At 51.7% G+C, this 27,176-nt stretch overlaps 2 protein-coding genes across 4 annotated transcripts; both read left to right on the top strand.

Annotated features, from left to right (window-relative positions):
- The first annotated feature begins 441 nt into the window (after nucleotides 1-441).
- On the top strand, nucleotides 442-13,476 carry SPMIP6 (sperm microtubule inner protein 6). 3 transcript variants are annotated; one of them, XM_004428343.3, is made up of 7 exons: nucleotides 442-669; nucleotides 7,851-7,995; nucleotides 10,108-10,223; nucleotides 11,170-11,245; nucleotides 11,455-11,689; nucleotides 12,859-12,945; nucleotides 13,324-13,476. In XM_004428343.3, exons 1-7 carry the CDS (start codon nucleotides 535-537, stop codon nucleotides 13,427-13,429), a joined length of 900 nt encoding a protein of 299 aa, XP_004428400.1. In that variant the 5' UTR covers nucleotides 442-534; the 3' UTR covers nucleotides 13,430-13,476. The 3 variants fall into 3 exon arrangements, with proteins under 3 accessions (XP_004428400.1, XP_004428401.2, XP_087300870.1); XM_004428344.3 differs by lacking the exon at nucleotides 13,324-13,476 and having other exon boundaries at nucleotides 11,455-11,684; nucleotides 12,859-13,134; XM_087444744.1 differs by lacking the exons at nucleotides 442-669; nucleotides 7,851-7,995; nucleotides 10,108-10,223; nucleotides 13,324-13,476 and having other exon boundaries at nucleotides 11,109-11,245; nucleotides 11,455-11,684; nucleotides 12,859-13,134.
- A 1,422-nt stretch (nucleotides 13,477-14,898) lies between these two features.
- MYORG (myogenesis regulating glycosidase) lies at nucleotides 14,899-21,961 on the top strand. Its single transcript, XM_087444743.1, has 2 exons — nucleotides 14,899-14,965; nucleotides 18,085-21,961. The coding sequence occupies exon 2, from the start codon at nucleotides 18,216-18,218 to the stop codon at nucleotides 20,358-20,360; it is 2,145 nt and encodes a 714-aa protein (XP_087300869.1). The 5' UTR covers nucleotides 14,899-14,965; nucleotides 18,085-18,215; the 3' UTR covers nucleotides 20,361-21,961.
- The last annotated feature ends 5,215 nt before the right edge of the window (nucleotides 21,962-27,176 follow it).

Genomic DNA, 27,176 nt, shown 5'->3' with positions numbered 1-27,176 from the left:
GGTATGGGCAAGGGGCAGGTGGGCTGGGAAAGGGAGAGAACTGATCCGCTGAATGTACATTTCATTCTACCTCCACTCGTGGGTTAGCAGGCCAGGCCTGCCGCTGATCTGTTACATGACCCTGGGCGAGGCACTTGATCCCTCGGAACCTCTGTTTCTCTTCATCGAAGTGAGAAGCTTGGCCTAGACGATCTCCAGGGGCCCTCTGAACTCTGGGAAATTGGGCTCTTTTGAGAGGCTTGGAGGAAGAGGCTGGGGGTAGGGAGGGAATAGGACCGCCTCACTTCCCCAGGGATGGGGCTGAGCCAGGTGATATCATAATGGGCAGTGCCCATCCTGGAGGGGGAAGCAGGGTGGGGTAGGAGCAGGAAGGTTGTAGGGGAGCGAAGCTGAGAGATCCTTCACAGGGGGTCACAGCAGCTAAGGGCACCTGCCGGCCTGGAGGTGTGGGCTGTCTGGGAGAGGGGTGGTCACTGATGTCTTGCAGGAGCCCTTGGTAGGTAGAGCCCACCACGGCATCCCCTAGACCCCACCATGTTCCTCTTCTCCCGTAAGACCAAGACTCCCATCAGCACCTACAGTGACTCCTACAGGGCTCCTACCTCCATCAAGGAGGTCTATAAGGACCCACCTCTGTGGGCCTGGGAGGCCAACAAGTTTGTGACCCCGGTAAGTGGAAGTTGGGGGTGGGGGACAGGCCAGAGTGTATGGCCATGCATGTCTGGATGACTGCCAGTGTGTGTTTGTCGTTATGTGTTTGTAATTATTTGTACCTTGTGTGTGTATGTGTTTCATTCATTTTCCTAGGCATGGAATTTATAGTGATATATAAAATAATACAAGATCCTGCCCTCATGGTACCCTTCTACTCCACCACAGTAAGAGGTGGAGAGAGATAGATAATAATCAAGAAATAAACAAGAGTTTTACAAATTGTCCAAAATGCTATAAAGGAAATAAACAGGGTAATGGAAATGGAAAGTAGCCAGGGAGAGCTACTTAAATAGAGAGGTCATGGAAGACCTCTCTCTCTCAAGGTGACGTTGAGCTGAGACTGGAAAGATGCAAGAGAACTAGCCATGTGAAGAGCTGAAAGAATAGGGTTCCAGGCAGGAAGATCAGAAAATGCAAAGGCCCTGAGGCTGCCTGTGGGATATAGGCATGTTGTTATGCATGTGTATCACAGTCTCCTTGTGTCTGTGTGTCTGTGCTTGAAGACAGGTGGCCAAGTGGGTCTGTAGAGCTTTCACAAAATGGAGAGAAAATCTGTGAATCATATTGTGACTCTGCCTAAGGGAATTTATCCAGGTATACCATCCAACAAAACTTTGCTGAGTATCTACATGTGCCAGGCACAATGCAGATACAATGAAGGGCCAGGCTCTGCCTTTGAGGAGCTCTCAGCAAACAAGTGGACAAAGTAGGGTTGCCCAGTGTGGAACATGCACCTGCAGAGGCATGTGCTGGTCAAGAGCCAGAAAGGGGACAGCATTCCCAGGCCTTGAAGGGCAGGTCTCCTAAGAGATCCAGAGGAGGGAGGCTTTCAGCAGAAAAGAGTCGGAGGAAAAGGGCAGCGTGGGGGCAGGGACCCACCAGGAACTGAGAACTGCTGGAGCAGAAAGAGAGGCTGGCCCTATGGGAAGAGAGGAGCCTTCATACCACGAGGAGCCTCAGGCTGTGTTGAGAATGCGGACATAACGCTCCAGGTGTGTGAACCGGGGAGTGTCATGGTTGGATTGTGAGTTACACCACTCTGGCCACAGTGGCAGGAGACTGGAGGGGCTGAGGCTGAGGGCAGGAAGTCCAGTGAGGTGGTAAAGGATGAGGGAGGAGGATGTGGGTGGGAGATAAGGAGAGACTGTGGCAGTGAAAAGGGGAATTTGTTGAATAGGAGAGAATTTTTTAAATAATTATTATAATTACAAAATAAATATATGCTCAATGCAGAAAATGCAGATAACTCAGAGAAGTACAAAGAAGAAAGTCCTATAATCTCACTACCCAAAATAACCACTGTTAATTGATTATATGCCCTTTGGGGAAGCAAAGATTATTTTTTATGAAAATGGTATCCTAAGGTATACTAATATTTTGAATCTTGCTTTTTTCACATAACCATATTTCAGGTACATTTTCCTGTATCAAAAAATATTTTATAATGTAATTTTAATGACACAGTGTTTTATTTTATGAATACCAAAATATATTTAAAGAATCTCATATTATTGGAAATTTAGATTGTTTACAAAATTTTGCTAGTATAATCATTCTTGTACATATATCTTTGTATATATCAAGTATATCCTTTGTATACCCTATTCCCTTACAGTAAATTCCTAGACATGAAATTGTTGGGAGAAAGAATATGTACATTTTTAAAACTTTTGATATATGCTTCGAATTGCTATAATAAGAGTTGTAATAATCTACATGCCCACCATCAAAATATGAGAGTGCCTGCCTGCTTCCCACACTCAATAGGACGGCATTTTAAGAAGTAGATCAACAGATCTCGGTCACCACCACAATTTGGATGTAAAGAAGAGGAAAGAGATTAGGATGACTCCCAGGTTTGGGGCTCTGGCAACTGGAGGAATGGTGATGCTGCCAACTGGGGTTTGGAATTGCAGATTAGAGAGAGATGTGGGGTTCATTTTGGGACAAAAATATTCGAGGACTTCCAGGAAAAGATGTGGTAGGTAGTTGGATACACTTATCTGAAGCAAAGAAAAGAGGCTTGGGCTTCAGATATAGTTTCTGAAATCATCACATATAGGTGGTAGCTGAACTCACAGGAGTGAATGAAATTGCCAAGGAAGCATAAGAAAATGGCCAAGGACAGAACTTTGGAGAATATCAATATTTAAGGGGTAGGTAAAGGAAGAAGAGCCATAAAAGGAGACAGAGTGATAGGAGGAAAATCAAAGAGAAACCAACAAAGACAGCATTGTTCAACAAAGGCCAGTGTCAAATGTTGTCCACATAGGAAGGGATCTCTTGGATGTAGTAACCCCTAGTAACCTGGCTTCGGTGAGTGGACAGGAGGGGAAGCCAGAGAGCGGTGGGATTAAGAATGAAGGAAAAGCTTCTGTTCCTCGCAGTATGGTGGTCTAGAAACTCTGAGGGTCCCTCCTGCTTCACAACAACTAGGTCCTTCATAAAAATTAATTTTCATTTTGTTTTGGACTCTCATGGAGGTGAGTGGTAAGTGTACTTAGAAGACAGGATTGTCCTGAGGACAAACACCAGTATCAGCACTAAATGCAGGAGTTTAAGCCTTAAGCTAGCCGAAAGATAAAAGAACTAAACCTGTAAATTCCAAACTGAACCAGAAAGTTCAGTGATCCCCCCAGTGCACACACATACACACACGAGATGAAAGGATATCTTCTGTGGTGGAAAATATCCTCAGCGTAGGTTTCCAGGTATCCTTCAGAGTAAGGTCAATCAAATCTGAGCTCACAATAAGAGATATAAGGAAACAAACCACCATATGACAGAGCCAGCAGAAACAGTAAACAACAGACTTAAACCTCTGAAGACTTTAGATATTAAAATTAACAGTTAAAAAATAGAAAATAATTATTACAAATTTTTAAAAATAAAATGTGAGGACTGGCCCGGTGGTGCAGGCGGTTGAGTGTGTGCGCTCCGCTGCGGCAGCCTGGGTTCAGATCCCGGGGGCACACTGAGGCACCGTTTGTCAGGCCATGCTGTGGCAGTGTCCCATGTAAGGTGGAGGAAGTTGGGCACAGATGTTAGCCCAGGGCCAGTCTTTCTCAGCAAAAAGAGGAGGATTGGCAGATGTTAGCTCAGGGCTGATGTTCCTCACAAAAAAAAATAATAACAAATAAATAAAATGTGAAATCATCAAAATGAGCAAGCAACAAGAGATTATATTTTTTAAAGACCGGACAAATGTAGAAAGAACCAAACAGAAATTTTAGAAACGAAAAATACATGTGTTAAAACCAAAGACTCAGTGGATGGGTTAAAGAGAAGATTAGACACAGCTGAAGAGTGTCAGTGAAATAAAATATAGAGCAAAAGAAATTTCCCAGAATGCAGCACAGACAAAGAGATAGAAAATACGAAAGAGACATTAAGCAATATGAAAGATAGAAGAAGATCTCACACACACCTACTCAGAGTCCCAGAAGAAAAGAGCAGAAAGGAGAATAGGCATTATCTGAAGAGAAAAAGGCTCTGAATTTTCCAGAACTAATGAAAGAAATGAATCCACAGATACAAAATAAATAGAAGGAATTCCACACTTTGGTATCTCACAGTGAAACAGCACAACACTGGCTTAAGAGATGACCTTTAAAACAGGCAGAGAAAAATTTTTTTCAAAGTGTCTTCCCTCCAAGAACAAAAGAAAGATAAAGACATTTACAGGCAAGGGAAAACTGAAATGTTTATTACCATCAGACCTATAATAAAGGAACTTCTAAAGGACCTACTTCGGGGAGAAGGAAAATGATCACAAAAGGAAGGTCTGAGATGCAAGAAGGAATGGTGAGCTAAGAAATTGGTGAGATAAATTCAAGCAAACATTGTCTATAGAAAATAATTATAGTGATTTTTAATTTGTAAAATTAAATATTGGAAATATTGGAATACAATATCAAAATATTGGAAAACAATATCACGTGAGAGGCAAGGACAGGAAAGGAATAAAACAAAAAACTCATTATTCACAGATGATACAGTGGTGCATACAGAATCTACAAATTATTAGAACAAGAGAATTTAGAAAGTTGGATGAATATAAGATAAAAAGTCAACCACATATCTTTACATCAACAACAAATATTTAGGAAGAAAATTTTAAAATACATATATCATTCTAGCAACAAAAAATAAAATTAAGTAGAAATAAATCTAACAATGTGTGCAAAACTATATGGATAATATTACAAAACTTTGAATACTTTAGAAAAATAAATGGAGAGGTATAACATGCTCTTGGATAGGAAGAGTCATTAACATATTCAATGCAATTTAATCATAATGATTAAATGGAATTTAGTTGCATTTAATCAATGCAATTTAATCATAATGATAAAATTGCAACAGAATTTTTTGAAGAATTTGACAAGCTGTTTCTAAAATTTATAGGGAAGAGCAGGGGCCCAAGAAATAGCTAAAACACACCTAAAGAAGAGGGGACTTGCCCAGTCAGGTATTAATAATTGTTACCAAACTATAGAAATTCATAAAGCATAGTATTACTGTAGAAATAGACAAACTTATTAATGGCATAAAATAGATCAGAAATGGAGCCACACATCTATGGAAACAACATACAACAGAGATGATGAAAGTAAACCTATGGGAAAAGATATATCAGGCTTGGGGTGGCATTAGACATCTGTGGGGGGAAGACAGACTACTCAATGGGACAATTGGTTATCCATATGGATAAAAATAAAATTGATCCCCAAATCACACCAAACCCAAAAAGCAATTCCTGACAGATTAAAGACTTAAATATGGAAATTAAAACTGTATAGTTTTTTAAGAAAATATAGGACATTATCTCCATTATCTTAGAGTATGGATGGATTTCTTAAACAAGCCACAAAAGCACTACATGAAAGAAGAGATTAATAAACTCAACTATGTTAAAATTGAGAAATTCTATTCATCAAAAGATACCATAAAGAAAATGGAGATACAAGCCATAAACTGAGAGAAGATAATTGCAACATGTAATTGACAAAGGATTAGCATATAGAATATATAAAGAACTATAATTCTCCAGGTTAAAATTGAACACGTGTTTTGACTCTCTCCAGAAACCCCTCTAAAACTACAGTAAATGGGCATTTAAGACATAATCACAAGAATAGTGAGAAAGAAGGGACAATGGCAACAAAACTTTTGGAAACTGGAAAGTATGGCAGATAAGTGGTAGCTGACAGCAGATCTGAGAAAGCTGAATCCAAAGCCAGCAGTGGGAAACACAAGACATAATTCAACTTAAAACTGCAGAATTTTCAAAAGGCTCAGGCACTGGTAATACTAGGCTTCTCTGGAACTGAAGATAGGACAAGACCAAGGCTAAAATAAAGATGATTTGAAAGCTGTTTAAGAAGCAGTTAAATCCACTAATCCCTCTTGTATTCCATGCCATAGGGGGACTGCCTGTCCCATCTCAGCAAAAAGCAGAAGGCTTATTTTTTGGCGAGGATCTCAGGACTGGGGATACCAGGCCCAGATAAGGGCAGGGTACCATACTGAAAACAGGTGAACCTCGATATACCACATGCTAACACCCCGAGCAGCCCTGTTCTCCAGCAGGTTCTCAGAACACTGGCAGCTAGGTCACCGCCCTCAGGCCAAAGACTGAAGGAGTCTCTTCTGAAGGCTCTGGTCAGTCCCGGAGGAAAGACCTACAATTTACTCAGAGATTTTGCAAAAAATAGTCTAGCCAAATCATCCTACAATGATGCTTATGGCTGACAAAGCCCAACCACAGCTCACAGCATCCAATGAGCTTTTTCAGTCTCCTACTCATAAACACAAGCAGATAATCAAAGATGACGGACATCTGAGGAAAGCCTCTAACGGAAAAATTAATGATGTCTGTGAGTTCTTCTAAATGACTGTTTTTGTATGTGTGTGTGTGTGAGTATGTCTGAGTGTGTATATATAGATGTACATCTGTGCGTCTATGAATGTATCTGGGTGCATAGATCTATGTGTATGTCTGGACATATGTGTGTCTGTGTAAATCTCAGAGGAGTGCCAAGTCGTGGGGCCCCTCCGCCCATACGGAGTATGACCGTGCGGGATCTGCCCACAGAACAGAACCTCAGCTGGTACAGAGGATCCAAGAAGCCCTTCAGCTGAGGGGTTTTCAGGGCGGCAGGGGCACGAGGAGCAGCAAGAGAAGCCTCTGCTCTTTAGATCATAGGGGGCACTGTGGGTGGGAGTGTCACCATCCCAGCACCTCGCTGCGCTCTATGAGGAAGTCCTTTCTGGTTCCTGACTTTGCTGGGTATCCCACCCCTGCGACCCAGCTGCCTGCAGGGACCTATGGGCCCACAACTAACTTGGCATCCTGCCCTCAGCTGAGGACAAGGGAGCCCCAAAGGGAGGTCTTGCTCTGGGATTCCACAGATCTAGCCCAACAAGGGGTGATGGGATAAGATGGGGTGAACCCCAAGCAGCAGAGGGGCCCAGGGCCTGAACCAAGATAGGAAAAAGGTCAGGGTAGGATGAGGACCAGGACAAAGTGAGTGTCAGGGTCAATATTGGTATCAAAATCAGAACCACAGCAGAATCAGGGTCAGGTTGGAGTCAGGGAACTAGATTTTAAAGTAGGTGCCCCTCCGGCCCCATCCTTCCTCTCCTGCAAGATTCCCAGAGAGTTCTCCCTGTCCGAAACACCTGCACAAGGTAGCCAGCTCCCAGGGCAGCCAGCCTTTCCTGAGGCTCCGGTTTGTACCGGGGGCCTGTTGCTCTGTTTGGGGAGACCCAGACCCTGCTCCCAGGCGGCACACAGTCTGGAAGTTAGAGGACAGGAATGCCCAGCTCTGCCCTTACAGAGCTCCCAGCCAAGGAAAGACAGAAATGAGAACATCAGAAAACCACTCTGACTGAGGGCAAATGCCTGGCTCCAAGCCCTGGCCTTGGATGGAAAGAAAGGAGGAAAGGGTGATTCAAATGAAAGAACTATGCAGAGGGGCCAAGGCTGGCATGGGGTCCCTCTGGCCTAGGGAAGGGGGTTGGGAGACCCATCTAGGCTGTCCTGCTCGATAGGGCTGCATCTGGGTCCAGCAGGGCACTAAGCCTGGGGTCTCTATGCACCTAGCCATTTCTTCCACTCTCCCCTTGCGCAGGGCCTGACTCAGACTGCGCAGCGCCACGTGGATCCTGAAGCCCTACAGAAGATGGTCAAATGTGCTGCGCAGGACTACACCTATAAGGGTTCCATTCCAGGCCACCCTTACTTGCCTGAGAAATACTGGGTCTCTCAAGAGGAAGGTAGGGCCTCACCCTTCACCCAACTCTGACCCCATTCAGTGACCTCCAACAAAGACCTTCAACCTGAACCCACCTTGGATCCTGACCTCCACCCTGATCCTATATCAACCTTATCCCCACTCATGACCTGGGTTGCTTCTCTAATCACCTCCACTCTAGCTTGACTCCCAACCACCTGACCTGACCGTGACCCTGACCTTGGAGGAGGAGATCCAGGCCCTGCCTTTTGGGAGCTCCCTGTCCCTGCCAAAGAACTGGAAGAGGCCTGAGTCTTATCCTTAGAGAGACGGGGGGAGCTTTAACCTCCAAATAAATCCCTCCAAGTGTATTCCGGGCACCGTCTCCTCCCATCTTCTTAGTGACCCTGTTCCATCAGGTTTCCCATCTCTCCTGCATCCCTCTGCCCCACCACACCTCTCTCCCCTCAACCTGGAAGTCTTTTTTAATTGTTTCCTGCCTAAAAATTCTCTCTTGATCCTCCCCTTCATAGCCAAGATTCTTGAAACATAGTCTATATTCACTGTCTCTACTTCTTCACTCTTTCTTACACCTTATGAAAAATTATCTTTCTCACTTGGTTAGGTGTTTATGATCTGTCTTCCAAAAGAGCAGAGAGTCTTAGCTTATTCACAGCTCTTCCCCCTCCATTTAGAACAGCACCAGGCTTCATAAATATTTGTTGAATGAATTGATGATAAATCTTCATCGATTTGGAATTGGGAGTCTGCATCTCCTACACTCAAACACGGGTTCTAATTACCACGTCCATGGGACTCTTCAGTCTTTACCTATGAGACCTACCCTATGCATTTCACTCTCGGACCACTCTCTGCTTCCGGAAACTCCTTATTCCTCAGCTTCTCTGACGCCTCAATTTCCTGGGTCTCTTGTCCACCCATTCTGGAAACATGGGGTCCTCAGGGTGGTAATCTGAGCCGTCTTCTCTCCTTACTCCTCTCCTGAGACCACTCGATCTAGCCCATATCTTTAATCACTGACAACTCCAAGTTTTTCTTTCTAAACTTGACCTCTTAACCAGAATTCCACTCTCCTTCATCTGATTATGGTCATCTTTACCTGAATGTCCCCAAACACCTCAAACTCTGTATGTCCAAACCACCAACCCAGAACTCCAAATCCCAACACCCTGCCCCCCACATACACCTGCTTTTCCTCTAGGGCTCCTAGACCTTCTTTCTGGATGTCTCTCCCACATGTTCCTTCAGACTGTTAGGGAGTGGATCACGAGGGCCTTGTAGGACAAACCTAGGTGACTGAGTAGGTGGGGCTTTGGAGGGTTTTAAAGAGGGAAATGTCTTGGTCAGATTTTCATTTGTGAAAAAGTGTCACAGCTTCTATGTAGAGATTGGATTGTAGGATTTCAAAATGAGGCAGGGAGACCAGTAGGCTAATAATAATAATAGTTTTCTATGTGCTAGGCATAGCTCTAAGTGTTTTACATATATTAACTCATTTAAATCTCACAACCACCCTATAAGGTAGATAGTACTATTACTCCCATTTTAAAATTGAGGAAACTGAGACAGTAAAGTTAATTAACTCAGTCAAGGTCACACACAGCTAGTATCTGGCAGAGCTGAAATTTGAACCCTGACAGTCTGTCTGCAGAGTCCATTCTACTAACCAAGACATCATATTGTCTCCTGGTTAAGGCACTGCAGAGATACAGGGGTGAGATCATGAGGGACCGGAAGAGGGGAGAGATTCAAGTGATTTCAAGGAGGCAGAATAAGCAAATTTTGGAGCCTGGATGTGGAAGATGAGAGAGAGAGAGGAATTGGGAGGAGGCCTCATTTCCAGGTTGGCTGACTCAGAGAGGGTGGTGCCAGGGTGAAAAGTATCAGCTCAAAGGATCCAGACCCCACTCAGAGGTTTGCCTTAGGTGGGAAATGGGCTGCATCTCAATGTCTAAGACAAGTGTAGTGCCAGGGTGGGCTTTACTGGCCTGAGGGAGATCAGGGAGAGTCTAGCTTTGTGCTGGAAATCAGAGGCAAAACATCTAGGGATCAGGGGAGAAACACCTAGGGAGTCTCAGATCCTTGGGTAGAATAACGAGTAACACTGTCCTATGTCTCCTCCCCTATGATCAAGCAGACAAATGCACCCCAAACTACCTGTGCAGTAACCGGTATAACACACGGAGGATGGGACTTTACAACTGCACCGGCTGGAACAAATATGCCATGTGCCTTCCCCGGCTGCCTAAGGTAACTACTGTGTCCAGCACAGATGGGGTCTGGGCCACACACACCCCTCTACCTCCCAAACCACAGTGACTATATTTCACTAGTTTCCCATCTCTTTCCTATCAACAGTGCTCCAGGGCTCCTCCCCATCTGTGAAACTAGGGTTTATATTTTTTAGGAAACAAGGGAGCTCAGGAGTGGAACTGTGCTGGGCCCCTGGGTCACTATCTCTAGCCGGGCTCTATGGGGACACAGCTAGTCTGCACTCCTTGATGTGCTGCCTTCCTGTAGCTTGCCCACATGGTCTGGCCAAGTAGTCAGTGATACGCTGACTGTACCTGCTCCACTCTCCCCTCCTTTGTGATGTGAGCAAGGAGGAAAAGACGGAGAACAAGGCCCCCCACGCGGGGCAGTGCAGATAGATGTGGGAGAGTTTTCAAAGGAGACAGGAAGGAGTTCAGCTGCAGCCGGAGGGAGGAGAGAAGGTGAGAGGATCCGAGGCCAGAGCAGGAGTTCTTAACTGTAGGCTGATGGCTGACTTCGGATTGACTGAACCCATTTGAATCAGAACATCCTCAAAAATCGGAATTTTCCACAAGTTTCCCGGGTGATTCTGATGGGCAGGCAATATTGAAACCTCTCTGTTAGAGAGACATGGAGACACAGCTAGACAGAGCCAGAGGGACAAAGAGGGGTAAGATCAAAGGCAAACGCTGAGGCAGGGATGTCGGAAGCCCGGGTCCAGGCCCGGTCTACCTACAGCTCCACCCACCCACCCCCACACCCGGTAGGCGGAGTAAACGCGTTGCCCGGCGACAAGCCCAAACACCTAGAGCCTGGGGGAGTAGGGAGCATCTAGGGGGCGGGAGAAGGGGCAGCCTGGCACGGTCTGGCTGTTCTGGGAGGACCCCCAAAAGGACGAACTCTTGTGGGTCAGAGCTTGAGGTAGCGTGTGTGCCACTTCCAGGAGGCCGGGATGGAGACAGCAGTACGAGGAATGCCCTTGGAGTACCCTCCTAAACCGGAGCGACTTAATGCCTACGGTAACGGGTGGTGGGGCGGTTGAGCCGAACGGGTAGGAGAGGACAGAAGGATGGCGGGATGGGGACCCGGGGGACGGGGCGGAGGCAGGGTCCTGGAGAGGGTGTAACCCTGTCTCTATCTGTCCCTGTTTTTGCCTCCATCTCCTCCTGTCTCTTCCCATTCCTGTGACTCTGTCTGCGTCTCCCGGGCTCGGGGTCCGCGGGCGCAGAGCGCGACGTGGTGGTGAACATGCTGAACTCGCTGTCACGGAACCAGCCGCTGCCGCAGATCGCGCCCCGGTGCGGGTGCGTGGACCCGCTGCCGGGCCGCCTGCCCTTCCAGGGTTATGAGAGCGCTTGCTCGGGCCGCCACTACTGTCTGCGCGGGATGGACTACTACGCCACCGGCCCGCCCTGCACCGAGCGCCGCCTGCGGCCTCTGTGCGCAGAGCTGCCGACTGTAAGGTTCGCCGGGCCGCGCGCGCCTCAGCCGGGCCCCGCCCCCAGAGCCCAGGCCCGCCCCTAGATCCCGTCCGCGCGCTCCACCCCGCGCCGCTTCCAGCTCTCGGCTGCCTCGGGGCCAGACCCGCCTCTAGCCTGCTCTGCCCCCGTACTGGGGCGCCTGTCCCGCCCTCCGGACCCAGGACCTGAGCAGACCGCTGAGGCGGGAAAGCCTGCACGAAAGTTCCCCCAAGTTCCCGACCCTGTCCCTCCCAAACTGGGCTCAGGGTCAACTGGCTCCTGTATCTGTTCTGAGGGCCCCGCCGGGGGATTTTTTGAGCAAGAAACCCCGCACACCAGTCGCGTCCCCTTCCCACGCCCGCCGGCCCCGCCCCCTACCTGGACACCCGGCCCCGGAGACGCAGGTTCTAGCCTGCGGAGTGCCATGTGTCCTCAGAAAAGTGTCCTCTCTTTCTGGGCCTCGGGTCACGGTCAGTAATGGGCAGGGTCATTGCCGGGTGCTAAGTGAGCAAGGAAATGGTGACCGCATTACCAGAGGGGCCCTCGGAGCCCCGCGCCACCTTTGGAGGGAAACAGCCTCGCGTGTGACTGCCGAGGCACTGAGGCCCGAGCGCGCAGCCGCAGCCCGACTGCCGCGCAGCTTTCTCCCTGCGCCCGGCGGAGACAGGGCGGGCCGAGCCGGAGAACTCCAGTGTCTGCGTCCGTCTGGAGAGCTGCGAGGAGGTCCTGAACCCTGTCCCTAACCCTCTGGTGATCCTCTGCCCCTCCCCAGGCAGAGAGCCTGATTCATTGTGCGAGACTGGGTCTTATTCCTCGCAAGGGCCTGGGGGAGCGAGAAAGTGCCTGAGCCTCAGAAACGTCGCCTGGTCGATAGTGCTGGAGTAATTGCCGTCCCAGGGCGAGGATCCAGGGGCTCCCAGGTCCTCCCCAGAGTCCAGCGTGCTCCACGGCCCACTAGGCGGCAGGAACGACGCCTTACGGGGAGGAGGACTTCCAGGTGTCTTCCCAGGGGGATGTTTCGATGGGGTCTCGAAGGGCCAGGAGGCCGGAGGGGAGCATCTCCGAGCCGTAGGACTGACACCTGAAGCGCCGCTCAGAGTCTTGGTCTGGGTTTAGGGATAGCGGGAAAGCAAAGGGCCCTACCCCTCCCTGCCCACCGCTTCCTCCTCCAGGAGTGTATTGCCCTACGAGCACCGGCCCGGAATGCAGTGTGCTGTTATAACTCCCCCGCCGTCATACTACCCATGTCCGAACCTTAGGTAAGTCTGGCGCGCACACATGCAAATACACAAGCCCCCGGCGGCGGGGAACCCAAGGACTAGTTGGGGTGGAGACTGTCCACTGCGATGCACTGACTGGAAGACGCCACCAGGGGGCGCTAGTGCCATGGGCACTTCAAAGCTGGCGGGGAAATGGAGGACCCCATGAGAGGGCGTGGAGGCCGCATTGAGGGGTTACAGGTTGGCAGTGGGGCTTAGAGTCATGAGATCAGGGCATTACAGTAGAACCTGAGGTCAGGAGGTCAGTGTTGGAGCCTAGGGTCAGTATTAGGGGCAAAATGTTGGAATAAGTTTAGCATTGAGAATTGGAATCAGGCATAGGAGGGTCCAAATGGGTTGGCCCATCTCTCCCCACAGATGGGACACAAGTCACTTCAAGAAGACTGGTGGCCTCCAGAGAAACAACTATGTTGTCCACCCTGAGTTTGTGTCTGAGACCTATCCCGACTACCACTGCTGGTAGAGCCTGGGCTGGCCGGGCCAAGGGGGCTGAGCAATCAATAAATTCTTCACCCCAAAAGCTGCCTCCTGTGTCCTTACCCAGCAGGATCTGGCAGTGAGAAACCAGTCACTCAGGCCTCCTCAGATGAGATGCAGTTTCTCAAAGTCATCTTGCCCTGAGCCCTCCCTACCCCCATCATCTCAGTACTTCCCTTGGGTGGCCCTGAGGGCCCTCCGGACAGATGACAGTAGCCTTATATCCAGCTGGTGTCCTCTTCCCCTCCACCCCAGAGCCCAAACTAATGGGTCTACCTAGCCATGCAGGGAGGGCCCATCTACCTCCCAGCCCAAGAGGGCCCTCCCACTGGCATTTCCCCCACATCCCCCAAACTTAGATGCCCCCTCACCCCACCATCTCAGTAGACCCAGAATCCTCCATTCTGCAGTCAGAGCCCTGTCCCTATACCCAAAGCTCTTGATCTCTGCCCCCCGAGCCTCCATCACACATAGATCCCCCAAAAGCCTATGTTTAGACACCCTTGCTGCCCTCCCCACCCAAGTCCAAGGGGTCCAAAATATAATTTTAGAGAGTATCATGACCAAGAAATTTCAAATTAGGAAACAAAGCCCTGTTTCTCTGTCCCCCAGGGAGCAAGAGGTGGGGTGTTCTGGAATCTCTGGGATCTTCAGTATTTTTGCACCCCACTTCCCCTTGGGGCAGAGGTATGGCGGGGCACACCCACGTCCTCGCAGCACGGGCATTTCTAACTGCTGTTACTACAGGGGAGGAGGAGGTTTGCAAAATACTGAGAGGAAGCCGGTCTTCTCAGCTTGGGCTTCCCAGCTGGTGGAACTAGGATCCCCCATGGGGTCCTTGATTGGATCCGCCCTGCACTGAGCCGCTGAGATCCTCCCGGAATTCTGCTACCTTTTTCCACATGGGAAAACTTTTTCCATATGGATAGCTGGTGACAGCGTTGTACCTAGACGGCCTCCACCTGCGCAAATCTGGAGGGGAAGGAATCCCAAGGGCCAGCCCTGCCTCTTGACCCTGCGGCTCGCTCCTTCTCATACACATCCCAAATTTAGCCGAGAGGTGCAAGAAGACCAACATTCTACAGCAGCTCCTTCTTCCAGAACTACGCTTCCCAGCAAACCCGGGGCAGAGCCCCGCCCGCAGGTGGTAAGCTCCTGCCCAGCGGGGGCGGGCCTGCAGGCGGGGGGCGGAGCCAGGATGCACCCGGCTTAACCGCGGCCTGAGATGCCCGGAGACGGGTACCGAGCTTTAGGAGGAAGGTGGGAGCCAAGGGGCGGGGCCTCAGGTCCGCGTGACAATGTGGGAGGAGGGGTCGGGCTCCCGGGGCGGGGCTGGACTCCCAGGCCCAAGGCGAAACCGAATGACCGGGGCGTGGCCGAGCAGCCAGAGGGCGGGGCGCGAGGAGGCCTCAGCTGTCCCCGCCAGGCAGTACCCTGCGCCGCGCCGTGGCAGCTCAGCTCCGGCTAGCGTGGTGGGGATCTGCGGGAGCCTCCCTTCACCCCCACTTCTGGGGTCACTGCCGTGAGTGCGCCCAGCGGGAGGACTTGGGGGGGGTTGCTGAGGGCACACACTCCCTGAACTTTTGCTCCTACCAATAAGTAATGGGGCGAGCCTGGGCACCTGAGCCTCTCCTCGGGCCACGGTTCCCAGCGGGCGACCGGCCCCTTGACCTCAGTCTGTCCCTTCGGACATTGTAGCTGTAGCGCTGGGTGGGTGTGGAGTATTCTAGGCTGTCGGCGCAGTCACTCGATTCCGCCGGATCCCGGCGCTGGGCAGGGCAGGGAGATGGGCCGGATCGAGTTGCCTTTGACATTTCCACCCCCACCCCCCCGGGAACTGTGTTCGACAAACGACTCCGCTTGGAATGGCTTCCCCTCTGTTGGGCCAGGCCCGGCCCTCCCCCTCAGACCCGGCTAGGGGCTGGCAGCCAAGACTGAGGTTGAGTGTCAAGTAGGGAGAGGCTTGGCTAGGGCAGACTCCACCTGCCGGCATTAGCCTGTGGTTGGCCAGATGGTGGAGGCGGCAGATTACAGGGGTCTCTAGCGCCACCATTAACACCGGAACCACAGTTCCTCCCCCACAGCCCCAGGACCAGATGCCATTAAAATTGCCCCTTTCCCACCCCCAAGAAGCCTTCCTAGAGCAAGCAGCCCTTGGGAAGACAGGCCTCACCACACCGGTACCCCACACCCACCTGATGGAGGCCGGTCCCACCCTCTTGGCCACAAAGCTCCTTTCCTCTGCTGTGTTGAGACAGCCAGTCAGACCATTATCTCCCATCTCCTAAAACTTATCCTGTGGAGGGTTAAGCTGGGATTTTGGATTCAGACAACCTTGCTACTGGATGACTTCAAACAATTTCCGTTTTCTGTTTGGCCATTGTTTCCTCAGCTGTAAAGTGAGCATTGCAGCCATGGCTCCATTCGGCATCATTGTTAGGGCTGGATGCTGTGGTGGCTTTGGAAAGACCAGCCCAGGGCCTGCATGCAGTGGGTGCCCAGGCCTGTAGGCTCCCGTCCTTCATCAAAGAACCTCAGAATCCTAGAAAGTTAAAATTCTCAGAATCAGAAGTGTTGGGAAGAGTTTTTGAGGTCACCTTGGTGGCCTCTCCAAACCTCCAGGGGTTATGAGATGGGCTGACTTAATATGTAAGTTTCAAGGATAAGGGCTCTCTGTCTTATTCCAATATGGAGTCTTTTCCCTATTCCCTTAGTGCCCAGACTGGGTCCTTGGTTGTCTTGAATGAATCAGTGTACAGCAGGTCTGGCCTGGGCCACCTAAGGCCTTCTTTGGGTTCAGCCTAGCTTGAGGGCATGAGCTAAAGGCTACTGCCTGTATTTTCCAGGAGGGCTTTTCTAGCCTGTACCTACAGGAAGGGGAGTCCACAGCGAGGTGCGGGAGTTTTGAAAGCTAAGTTGGGTGGCCTGACAGGAAGAGAATAAGAGGCTGTTCCAGACCAGCTGGAACTGACCAGCTTAGGGAGTGGGGGAGAGGGAACACAGAGAATGAGGCCCTGAGATAGCACCTCCCTGGTGGTGGGGGGAGAGCATTGTGGGGAGCTGTATACTGACATCTGGGATCAAAATTCTGATCTGCACCTGGCATTCTTGAGAGTCTCTTCATGGGAGAGGCAGGGGAGGTGAGGACCCTGAGCAGTTCTGGCATCTCCTAGGAAGCCACTGGGGACTTAGAGACAGACGCTGGCATCTGGGAGGAGGCTAATTACTGTTTGCCAGTCTCCCTCTCTCCTTCCCCCCAGCTGGAGCAGATGGGCAGCCAGCTGGCTGGCAGTGAGTATGTCTGTGTGTGCACCTGGCTGGTGCTAGTTCTTTGTTGGACCCTGCCCCAAGGGCTGGGACAGGAAGTATCAGTGGCCTTGAGCAACAGATTGGGACACACACCTCCCCCCAGGTCTATGGTTCCCTGCAGTCATATCTGGATGTTTAGCATACAGTGGGTGAGAGTGTATGTGTGTAGTGGGGGAGGGCAGGTCTCATCCCTGGAGAGCTGGTAGGTCGGAGAGAGACACTGGGCCAAGAGGGGTGGGTGAAATCTCCTAAAGCAGATGGCCTGAAGGATTTAGGTTGAGGGAGAAATGAGCTGGTAGTCACAGGATAGGCCTGGCTGGAAATGGAATCAGAAAGGCAGATAAGACCACATCATGCCTTGGGCCTCAAGTGCAAAGCTTACACTTCTGCACCTCCTCATGGGGGTCATAAGCAGCTCTCTGGTAGTCTGATAAGTGCTTTAGAAAGATCACTGTGGTTGCTGTGAGCAGCAGGCATTGAGGGGAAAGAAGTTGGGAGCAGGGAGGCCTCTTGGGGAAGGGTTGCAATAATTCAGAGGAGAACTGGCAGAGCCCAAACTATAGCAGGTGCAGCAGGACAGTGGGTGAGTGGTGGAGGAAAGTCAGGAGGTAACTGGCCCACAGATGTGGTGCTGGGAGCAGCGCAGGAAGGTGGGCAAGGAAATGGACTTGAAGAGAGAGAGATCGACAGCTGAGAGCAGGGTGGAGTTTGAAGGCAAAGAGGGGGAGATTTGAGAAGCCACCATAGCTCCCATGCTAGGCTCCTGACCCCAGCCATAATGTCCAACCCAACACCGCCTCCCTCCAAACCAGGCTATAGGGCTGAGTCTGGCCTTGTGTATCTTCTCTAATCTCCAGGTTTAACTGGGCTTCTGACTCAAGATTCAATTCCTTACCTGAGCTGTTCCCCTCTCTCCTCTCCCCCTCCGGGGACAGGGAAACCAGCCTACTGCCTTGTTAAAGGTCTCAAGGAGCTACTGGATTATCCCCCCTCCTCCACCATGGCCACATCTCTGGGAAACCAGGCCCTCTCCAGATCCCTCCCCTTCTCTTCAGCCTGAACTGCTGCCCTGTGTGATCCAGGGAGACCTGACTTATTCTGTGATCCTGGACAGCTCCCAGACCCTGTCTGGGTTTGTTCATCCACCAGGATGCATACCATCTGCCCCTCCCCATTCAGAGTCCTGACTAATTTTGGCAAGCACCGGGACCCATGAGAAAGGGAGGGTAAGACACAGACAGATTGTCCTGGTAAGATTCAACCCCTACGTCCCAGCCCTTACGTCCCGGTATACACCTTCCCAAAGTATACATCTCTTCTTTCCTGCTGCAGCAAACGGAAATACTATGGAATGAGAAAGCTCCGATCCACCTCTCTCTTCCCCTTCCAGACTCAGGCAGGCCAGGTTCAAATGGGCTTTTTTGGGTCGCCCCACTGCCCGCTCCTTCCTTAACTGGGGGCTGATGCCCCACAACCCTCAGGAGAAGAGCCAGGCCTATCCCCGCCGCCACCTTGGGAGCCACACAGGCCGTAAGAGCCCTGAGGCCGCCGCAAGCGCAGCCATGTACACCTTCGTGCCTGACAATTTCTCGCCTTCCAAGCCCAAGCCGTCCAAGGAGCTGAAGCCGCTGCTGGGCTCCGCGGTGCTGGGGCTGCTGCTGGTATTGGCCGCGGTCGTGGCCTGGTGCTACTACAGCGCCTCTCTACGCAAGGCGGAACGCCTGCGCACCGAGCTGCTGGACCTCAACCGCGGCGGCTTCTCCATCCGCAACCAGAAGGGCGAGCAGGTCTTCCGCCTGGCCTTCCGCTCGGGAGCGCTGGATCTCGACTCCTGCAGCCGCGACGGCGCCCGGCTAGGCTGCTCGCGCACAGCCGACGGGTGCCCGCTGCACTTCTTCATCCAGACTGTGCGGTCCAAGGACACGGTCATGTGCTACCGCGTGCGCTGGGAGGAGGCGGTGCCGGGGCGCGCCGTGGAGCATGCCATGTTCCTGGGAGACGCGGCGGCGCACTGGTACGGCGGCGCTGAGATGAGGACGCAGCACTGGCCCATCCGCCTGGACGGCCAGCAGGAGCCGCAGCCCTTCGTCACCAGCGACGTCTTCTCCTCCGATGCGGCTTTCGGAGGCATCCTCGAGCGCTATTGGCTGTCGTCGCGTGCGGCTGCCATCAAGGTCAATGACTCAGTGCCCTTCCATTTGGGCTGGAACAGCACGGAGCGCTCGCTGCGGCTGCAGGCGCGCTACCACGACACGCCCTACAAGCCGCCCGCCGGCCGCGCCGCAGCGCCAGAGCTCAGCTACCGCGTGTGCGTCGGCTCGGACGTCACCTCTATCCACAAGTACATGGTGCGGCGCTATTTCAACAAGCCGTCGAGGGTGCCAGCCCCCGAGGCCTTCCGGGACCCCATCTGGTCCACGTGGGTGCTGTACGGGCGCGCCGTGGACCAGGACAAGGTGCTGCGTTTGGCCCAACAGATCCGCCAGCACCGCTTCAACAGCAGCCATCTGGAAATCGACGACATGTACACACCTGCCTATGGTGACTTCGACTTCGACGAAGCCAAGTTCCCCAACGCCAGCGACATGTTCCGCCGCCTGCGCGAGGCCGGCTTTCGCGTCACGCTCTGGGTGCACCCGTTCGTCAACTACAACTCGTCGCGCTTTGGCGAGGGCGTGGAGCGCGAGCTGTTCGTGCGCGAGCCCACGGGTCGGCTGCCCGCGCTCGTGCGCTGGTGGAACGGCATCGGCGCGGTGCTCGACTTCACGCGCCCCGAGGCCCGCGACTGGTTCCAGGGGCACCTGCGGCGGCTGCGCTCGCGCTATGCACTGGCCTCCTTCAAGTTCGACGCCGGCGAGGTCAGCTACCTGCCGCGGGACTTCAGCACCTACAGGCCGCTGCCCGACCCCAGCGTCTGGAGCCGGCGCTACACCGAGATGGCACTGCCCTTCTTCTCGCTGGCCGAGGTCCGCGTAGGCTACCAGTCCCAGAACATCTCGTGTTTCTTCCGCCTGGTGGACCGGGACTCGGTGTGGGGCTACGATCTGGGACTCCGCTCGCTTATCCCCGCGGTGCTCACCGTCAGCATGCTGGGCTACCCGTTCATCCTGCCCGATATGGTGGGTGGCAACGCGGTGCCTGAGCGCACGGCGGGCGGCGGCGATGTGCCCGAGCGCGAGCTCTACGTGCGCTGGCTGGAGGTGGCCGCCTTCATGCCCGCTATGCAGTTCTCAGTCCCCCCCTGGCGATACGACGCCGAAGTGGTGGCCATCGCGCACAAGTTCGCCGCACTGAGGGCCTCGCTCGTGGCGCCGCTGTTGCTTGAGCTGGCGGGTGAGGTCACCGACACGGGCGACCCGATCGTGCGCCCCCTCTGGTGGATCGCGCCCGGCGACGAGACGGCGCACCGCATCGACTCGCAATTCCTTATCGGGGACACGCTGCTCGTGGCGCCGGTGCTGGAACCCGGCAAGCAGGAACGGGATGTCTACCTGCCGGCGGGCAAGTGGCGCAGCTATAAAGGCGAGCTTTTCGACAAGACGCCCGTGCTGCTCACTGATTACCCCGTCGACCTGGACGAGGTCGCCTACTTCATCTGGGCACCCTGACCCAGCCCGGAACCCGGGAACCCCACAGCCCTAACCCCAGTCTTCATGCGGGCCTTTAACCCTTTATCACAACCACATCGTGTATCCCCAGGAAGTCCCCATCTCTGTACCACCCACTGACAGGGTGCTCAGGTAAACGTGCCTGAGCCAGCTCCTGCTAGGCCAGGGGAGGGGGCGCTGGAACAACCGCCCACAGCAGCCACGATCCTAACAGCCCCCTTTCCCTCCACACTCCCTCCAGTCTGCAGAAACCTCTGCCCTGGGGTGGGGGCGAAAGCTCAGAGGAAGGTGGTCAGCTCTCTTCCTGCTACACACGGGTGAGTTTTAAAAGCACAAAGAGAAAACGCCCTCCATCCTGGCCTGCAGGGCCATCTTTGTCCTTCTGAGGTGGGGACTTGATCCTCCTTAAGGTCTAAAATAGCCCTCACCACATTTAGAAATGGCATGTTCTTGGTGTTGGAAGCCAGGCCCTGAGTTCCCAGTGCTGGCCTGAACTGTGGCTGACCTGGTTCCACCCCAGCTGGGGAGAAGGGATGGAGGTGCTTGGCCAACTGACAAGGAGGCAGGAGGTCCCCTCCCAGAAGACAGGAGGACTGGGCTCAGCACGGAGCCGTCATTGTTGTCCCTCATTTGTGAAGAGACTCCTAACACTGCACTAACCTGTCTGTGTACACACAGGGGCTCAGCCCTGGGCCGGGCCATGGCCTGATGGGCAAGCACTTGCAAGGCCATGCAGGCCAGACTTGGTGCCTTAACTCAAGGACCTGTGTGTATGTGTGTGTGTGTATGCGTGTGTGAGTGTGTGTGTGTGTGTGTGTGTGATGAGACAGAGAGAGAGGCACCATGTGTCCCTGGATCTATGGAATGAACACAATACACCTAAGGCTGGATAAGCCTGGAGGAAGGAGGCAGGGAGCAAATTCAAGGTTTTGATTGTTGAGTTGCAGCCCCCCTCCAGGTGATGTCCCTGGGACTCTGGCAGGAAATAAACAGTCCTTCCAAGATTCCTCAGCTGCCTACTCCCTGCACACGTGGCAAGGGTGTGACCTAAAAGTGAGCGACGGTCTTATTCCGATGGTGGTATGCTTCAGCATAGGAACTGCTCGCACACATCGACACCTGCAAATACACATACACGGTAAGGTCACTCAGCCATTTCCCCTTTCTGAGAAGCACAACCTTGGCCAGAGTGAGTTTTTACTGACTTTGTAGCTGAGTCGGGGGAAGGAGTGGCTGCCGGAGGGGGAGGTGGGAAACAGGGTAGGGCTCAGCTTCCCTGGACAGCTTGGACAGCAGAACCAGTCCCTCACCCCCTAGAGAATGCATCCCTTTGCCCACTCCTCCACCCGCTCTATTTTCTCAATGCGAAGAATGCCTAGTGAAGGTTTGGGTGCACTCATAGATGCCCATCTCGAGTGCTGATTCTATCCCTCATCTACAAGCTGTGTGACCCTGAGCAAGCTGCTTAACCTTGCTGAGCCTCAGTTTCCTCATATGTAAACTGGTGATAATAATGCCTACCTCCCAGGTTGTTGTGGGAATTATAAGCACAGATGTATGCCAAGTGCCTGGCACAAGTAGGTGCTCAATAAAAGGTAGCTATTATAATACTAGTTCTTGTTTTCTTGCTTAAAAACGACAAGAATTTTTCCAGGCCCCACCTCCCAGCCCAACTGGCTTCCTCTGGGCCTGCCTGTGATACTCTCTTCCCAAACCGCTACACATAGTACCTACCTGGTTGAACTCTGAGTTTGTGACCCAAAGGACACTGTGGCCCAGGAGAAAGGCAAGAAGAGAAATATCTTTTTTTTTTTTTTTTGGTGAGGAAGATTGGCCCTGAAATAACATCTGTTGCAAATCTTCCTCTTTTTGTTTGAGGAAGATTGTCACTGAGCTAACGTCTGTGCCAATCTTCCTCTATTTTGTATGTGGGATGTCGCCACAGCATGGCTTGTTGAGCGGTATGTTGGTCTGTGCCCAGGACCTGAACCCACGAACCGTGGGCTGCTGAAGCAGAGTGTGCAAACTTAACCACTACGCCACCACACCGTCCCAAGAGGAGATGTATCTGAAAGGGGGATATCAGGAGCCAGGATTCCTCGGTCCCCAGGAGATGGGGAGTAAAATGGAAGTAGCTTCCCTCTCCATTTGGTCAAAAGCATCTACCAATCATGAGGCTCCATGATGAGCCTCTGCAGGCCCTGGTGCCCAGCCGTGTGCTGTGCAGTGAGAGTAGGAGGAGGACACCCGGGCTGGGCCCTGGAATGTTCCCTAAATGGCTGACCATTTAGGGAACATTCCCTAAATAGAGAGCATGACTCACACTTGAATGGCCCTCCAACCTACTGTGCAATCTGAAGCCAGTTCACCTAACCCCTTGAGCTTTGGTTTCTTCATCTTTAAAATGGAATATCTACGGGCCGGCCCTGTGGCTTAGCAGTTAAGTGCGCGCACTCCACTGCTGGTGGCCTCGGTTCGGATTCCGGGCACTCACTGACGCACCGCTTCTCCGGCCATGCTGAGGCCGTGTCCCACATACAGCAACTAGAAGGATGTGCAGCTATGACATACAACTATCTACTGGGGCTTTGGGGGAAAAATAAATAAATAAAATTATTAAAAATGGAATACCTAGGATTAGTGAGATGTGTCAGTAAAACACTTATGCAAAATTGGCAGAGTGCTCAATAAATGGTAACTCACCAATTCTTATTCTAAACAAGGAACAAAGAAAAGCTCTGCCTAGAACCTGTGCCATCCAATATGATAGCCACTAGCCACATGTGTCTTCTTCAATTTAATATTAAAATTAAGCAAAATTTAAAATCCAGTTCTTCAGCCACATTTCAAGTGTTCTAAAGCCATGTGTGACCAGTAGCTAACATATTGGACAGTGCGGATTATAGAACATTTCCATAGTTGCAGAAAGTTTTACTGGACAGCCCAAGACCAAGCAGTGTGTGCTGTCTGAGATGGCATGGGGAGGGATAAAGTAATCTGAAAGGCTGAAGTAATTTGATGTGGAGGAGGAGGGGTACCCTGTAGAAGGGCATTGAGGGCAGGCAGCAGTGTCTTACATCCTAGTGGGGGACACCATGCCCACTGAGCACTCACTGTGTGCTGGGGCACGGCTAAAAAGAAGAGTGCCTGTGTCTGGCCAAATTCCAGCAAACTGGCCCTTGGCTTGTGATCTGGTTTCTTTCTTTCTTTTTTTTTTTTTTGTGAGGAAGATCAGCCCTGAGCTAACATCCGATGCCAATCCTCCTCTTTTTTGCTGAGGAAGATTCCTGGACTAACATCCGTGCCCATCTTCCTCTACTTTACGTGGGACGCCACCATAGCATGGCTCGACAAGCAATGCGTCGGTGCACACCCTGGATCCGAACCTGCAGAATCTGCGAACCCAGGGCTGCCACAGCAGAGTGCGCGCACTTAACCACTGTGCTACCGGGCTGGCCCCTGTGATCTGGTTTCCAGTCTGGCCTCTACTACCATTGACCTCGTTAATCACAAAAGCACAGATGAACAAATTGAAGAAAGGAGGGCGTTGGCCTGAACTCACACAGAAGATTAGAAGACTGGACTGGAACCTGGTGCTCTGCGTCCAGACACCTAGAATCTCCCACCCACCATTCACCCACTGTTCAAGAGCATGGCCCAGTCCCGGCCTGTATACCTCCAGGGATGGGAGCCAGTTGAATTGTGTGTCTTTGAAGCTGCCACCCAATGGGCCTGATTCTTGGCCAAGAAGTGTTTCCCTTCCCCCATGACACCAAAAAGGAGAAGTGTAAGAAGTTGGCGTGGGGGCTAGAATGGCAGGAGCCATGAGAAAGAGCTGAGTTTTAGAGATGGGGAGGGGAGGGAAGCGGGCTGGAAGCTATCTCTAACCTATTCCCCAGGAGGCTAGGAACTCGGGCCCTTCCAGCCTTGTCCAACCCCCTAATTCTGCCAGCAACTCTTGTGCATTCCAAATTTATCTCTCTACACATCTGGATGGGGGCTTCCCCTCCTCCATGGAGCTTCCAGCAGCCTTGTCATGGCTAGAATTCTTCGTTGATCTCATACCCAGCATGTACCCCTGGGCTGGTGGTGGGGGCTGATGTGGAGGAATGGGGAACTCCTTTCTCCAGAGGTAATGGGGAGGGATTGAGTAGCCACTGCAGGAAATCCGGGGCTGGGCCTAATGTCCCCATTCTGTGACTCTGTGTGCCCTGAGTGTCTGCCTCAGTTTCCCTTCCTGTGCCATATGAATCAGCTGAACCCTGGCCAAGCCCTCTCTCAAAGCCCAAGATGTGAATTTTCTGGGAGGGTCTTTACCCTTGTTCCCTCAGATTTGGGTCAAGTGTCTCTCACCCTGGCTGGCTCCAGAACATTCTTCTTCTGCTGGTTCCCTTCACTGAGCTTACTGGTCCCTTCTCCCCACATGAAATCCAAGGTCAACGTTGACTTCTCCATCCCCTGGCCACTATTCCACGTTGGACATTATCAATTCTAGCCTGGACCACTGCAGTGGCCTCCTAACTCTTTCCACTCTTGGATCCTTTAATCCAATCCACATAGCAGCCCAGGAAAGCTTTCTGAAATTCAATCATGTCACTTAGGAAAAAATTCAAACTCTGGTGTTCAAGGCCTCTAAGATCTGAATCCATCTTGAACCTCTGTTTCTGTTTTGCTCACACACACATACTTATGAGCATATTTTGAAAAGCATTTGAAGAAATACTACCTTCTATTCTGGGAACAGCTGCACAGCTCATCCGTGCAAGGGGAGGCCTGCCAGGACCCAGCCTCCAAGAAAACTGGAGCGGCAACTGGGTGATTTGGGCGATTTCCCTTCCTGCCATTGTCCTACTCAGTGGGACTTCTGCTGACACCCTCCCCTCTCTGGCACACACCCCAGCTCCCAAGGAACAACCTGGTTTTTATCATAAGGCTAGCCATTTACTTCATCATGCCCAAGGATCTTTCCAGCAGCTTGATGGAAGGGGAGAATTCTTTTTTTTTTTTCCAATGTACTTCGCCATTTTAATGGAATATAGAGGAAAACAGCAGCTGACTTTCTCTCTGTTTTTTTAATTGAAGTATAATTGACATAACATTATGTTAGTTTCAGGTATACAACATCATGATTCAATATTTGTATATATTGCAAAATGATCACCACAATAAGTCCAGTTAACATCCATCACCATACATAATTACAAAAAAATTTCTTTTCTTGTAATGAGCACTTTCAAGATCTACTCTCCTAGCAACTTGCAAAATGCAATACGGTATTATTAACTATAATCACCATGCTGTACATTACATCACCAGGACTTAGTCATTTTATAATTGGAAATTTGTACCTTGGAGCCCCTTCACCCATTGGGGGAGAGGAGAATTCTTGGCCTTATGTGGCAAGCCCTGAGTCCGGCTGGGGTGGGGTTGGGGAGGAACGGGACAAGACTGAGGAGGAGGAGGAGGAGGCCCTGTCCCTGGGAGTTCCCAGTCTGAAGCACAGGAAGAGGTTGTGCCCCTGTAGTCTGTATCCTTGTGGTGTTTTTCCCTCCCTAGCCCCTTTCCCCTCCTCAGGGAGTCCTGCTGAGAACTTCCTATTACACAATCCGTCACAGGAGGCAGGGTGGGAGAGGAAGGAAAGCAAGGGGAAGGGAAGTGGGTGTGTTGCGTGCAAGGCAGAGTGGGTCTCACTGGGCACCTACAGCACAGCCTCAAGGGGGCAGCAGCGGGCTGGCAAGACCCTCCTCTAGAAAAGAAGGGACAGGTTGGGCCCCAGGCCAGACGGATGGAGGTCAGCCTCTGCTCCCCAAACATGGGCCCTCACTTGGGGTCCAACACCTGCACAAGTATTTCAATTGAAATTCTACCATTAAAACTACCATTATAACTTCGTTCCTTTGGGTCTTCAATTCAGCAAACAAGTGCCTAGTGTGGGGGTGTAAGGTATTGCCTTTGGGGGTCAAGAGGGCATTTTGGTTTTCTAGAGCCTCTACTAAATGCCCCTAGGAGGGGGGCAACTTAAGACCACCCTGGTGGGGATAAGTCCATTAGATGTTTCTTCACCCTGGGGTGGTGGAGGTGTTAGTGGTGAAAATAGGTGGCGCTCCAAGAGGAGCCTCTTCGGGTAGAGGTGGGGAAACAGGATGGTGTTTATAGGATGGGTGGTTATTAGGAAAGCTTCCAGGGCTGGCCCGGTGGCTTAGCAGTTAAGTGCGTGTGCTCTGCTGCTGGCGGCCTGGGTTCGGATCCCGGGCGCGCACCGACGCACCGCTTCTCCGGTCATGCTAAGGCCACATCCCAGGTACAGCAACTAGAAGGATGTGCAGCTATAACATACAACTATCTACTGGGGCTTTGGGGGGGAAAAAATAAAGAAAGAAAATTATAAAAAAAAAAAAGGAAAGCTTCCAGTTGGAGATGCTCTGGAGATGGAGGGCCTTGGATTGAAAGGGAAATTGTGGTCTCAGCCCCACCTCTCTTGAACAAGCCCAGCTGGCCAGAAGCAAAGTGGTGATGATAACAAAGCCTACTCATCTGCCGCATCCCAACCTCAGTTCCACTCTCTCCCACCCGCATCCAGCCCCCATAACATGCCCCAGTCCCACCCTGCTGTCAATTCTTCCTGCAAAGCAAGCAGCTGAATGCTTGTCCCCGCCTTCTCCAAAGTACCTGTGTTTTAATGGAAAACTCTGTAAGGCCCAGAGGAATAACTCCAAAGCTATATAAGATATTCTAAAGCAGTCTTCACTCTGGCACCTCATCCTCAAAGTACTCCACATATGGGCAACTGCCAAGGCCATTTACCTTCTTAAGCCT

Source organism: Ceratotherium simum, chromosome 20 (genome assembly GCF_057802395.1).
Source record: "Ceratotherium simum simum isolate JZ-2026a chromosome 20, ASM5780239v1, whole genome shotgun sequence".
Classification (NCBI taxonomy): Eukaryota; Metazoa; Chordata; class Mammalia; order Perissodactyla; family Rhinocerotidae; genus Ceratotherium; species Ceratotherium simum.
The sequence above is the reverse complement of the archived record's forward strand: the minus strand, read 5'-3'. Positions and strand labels throughout refer to the sequence as shown.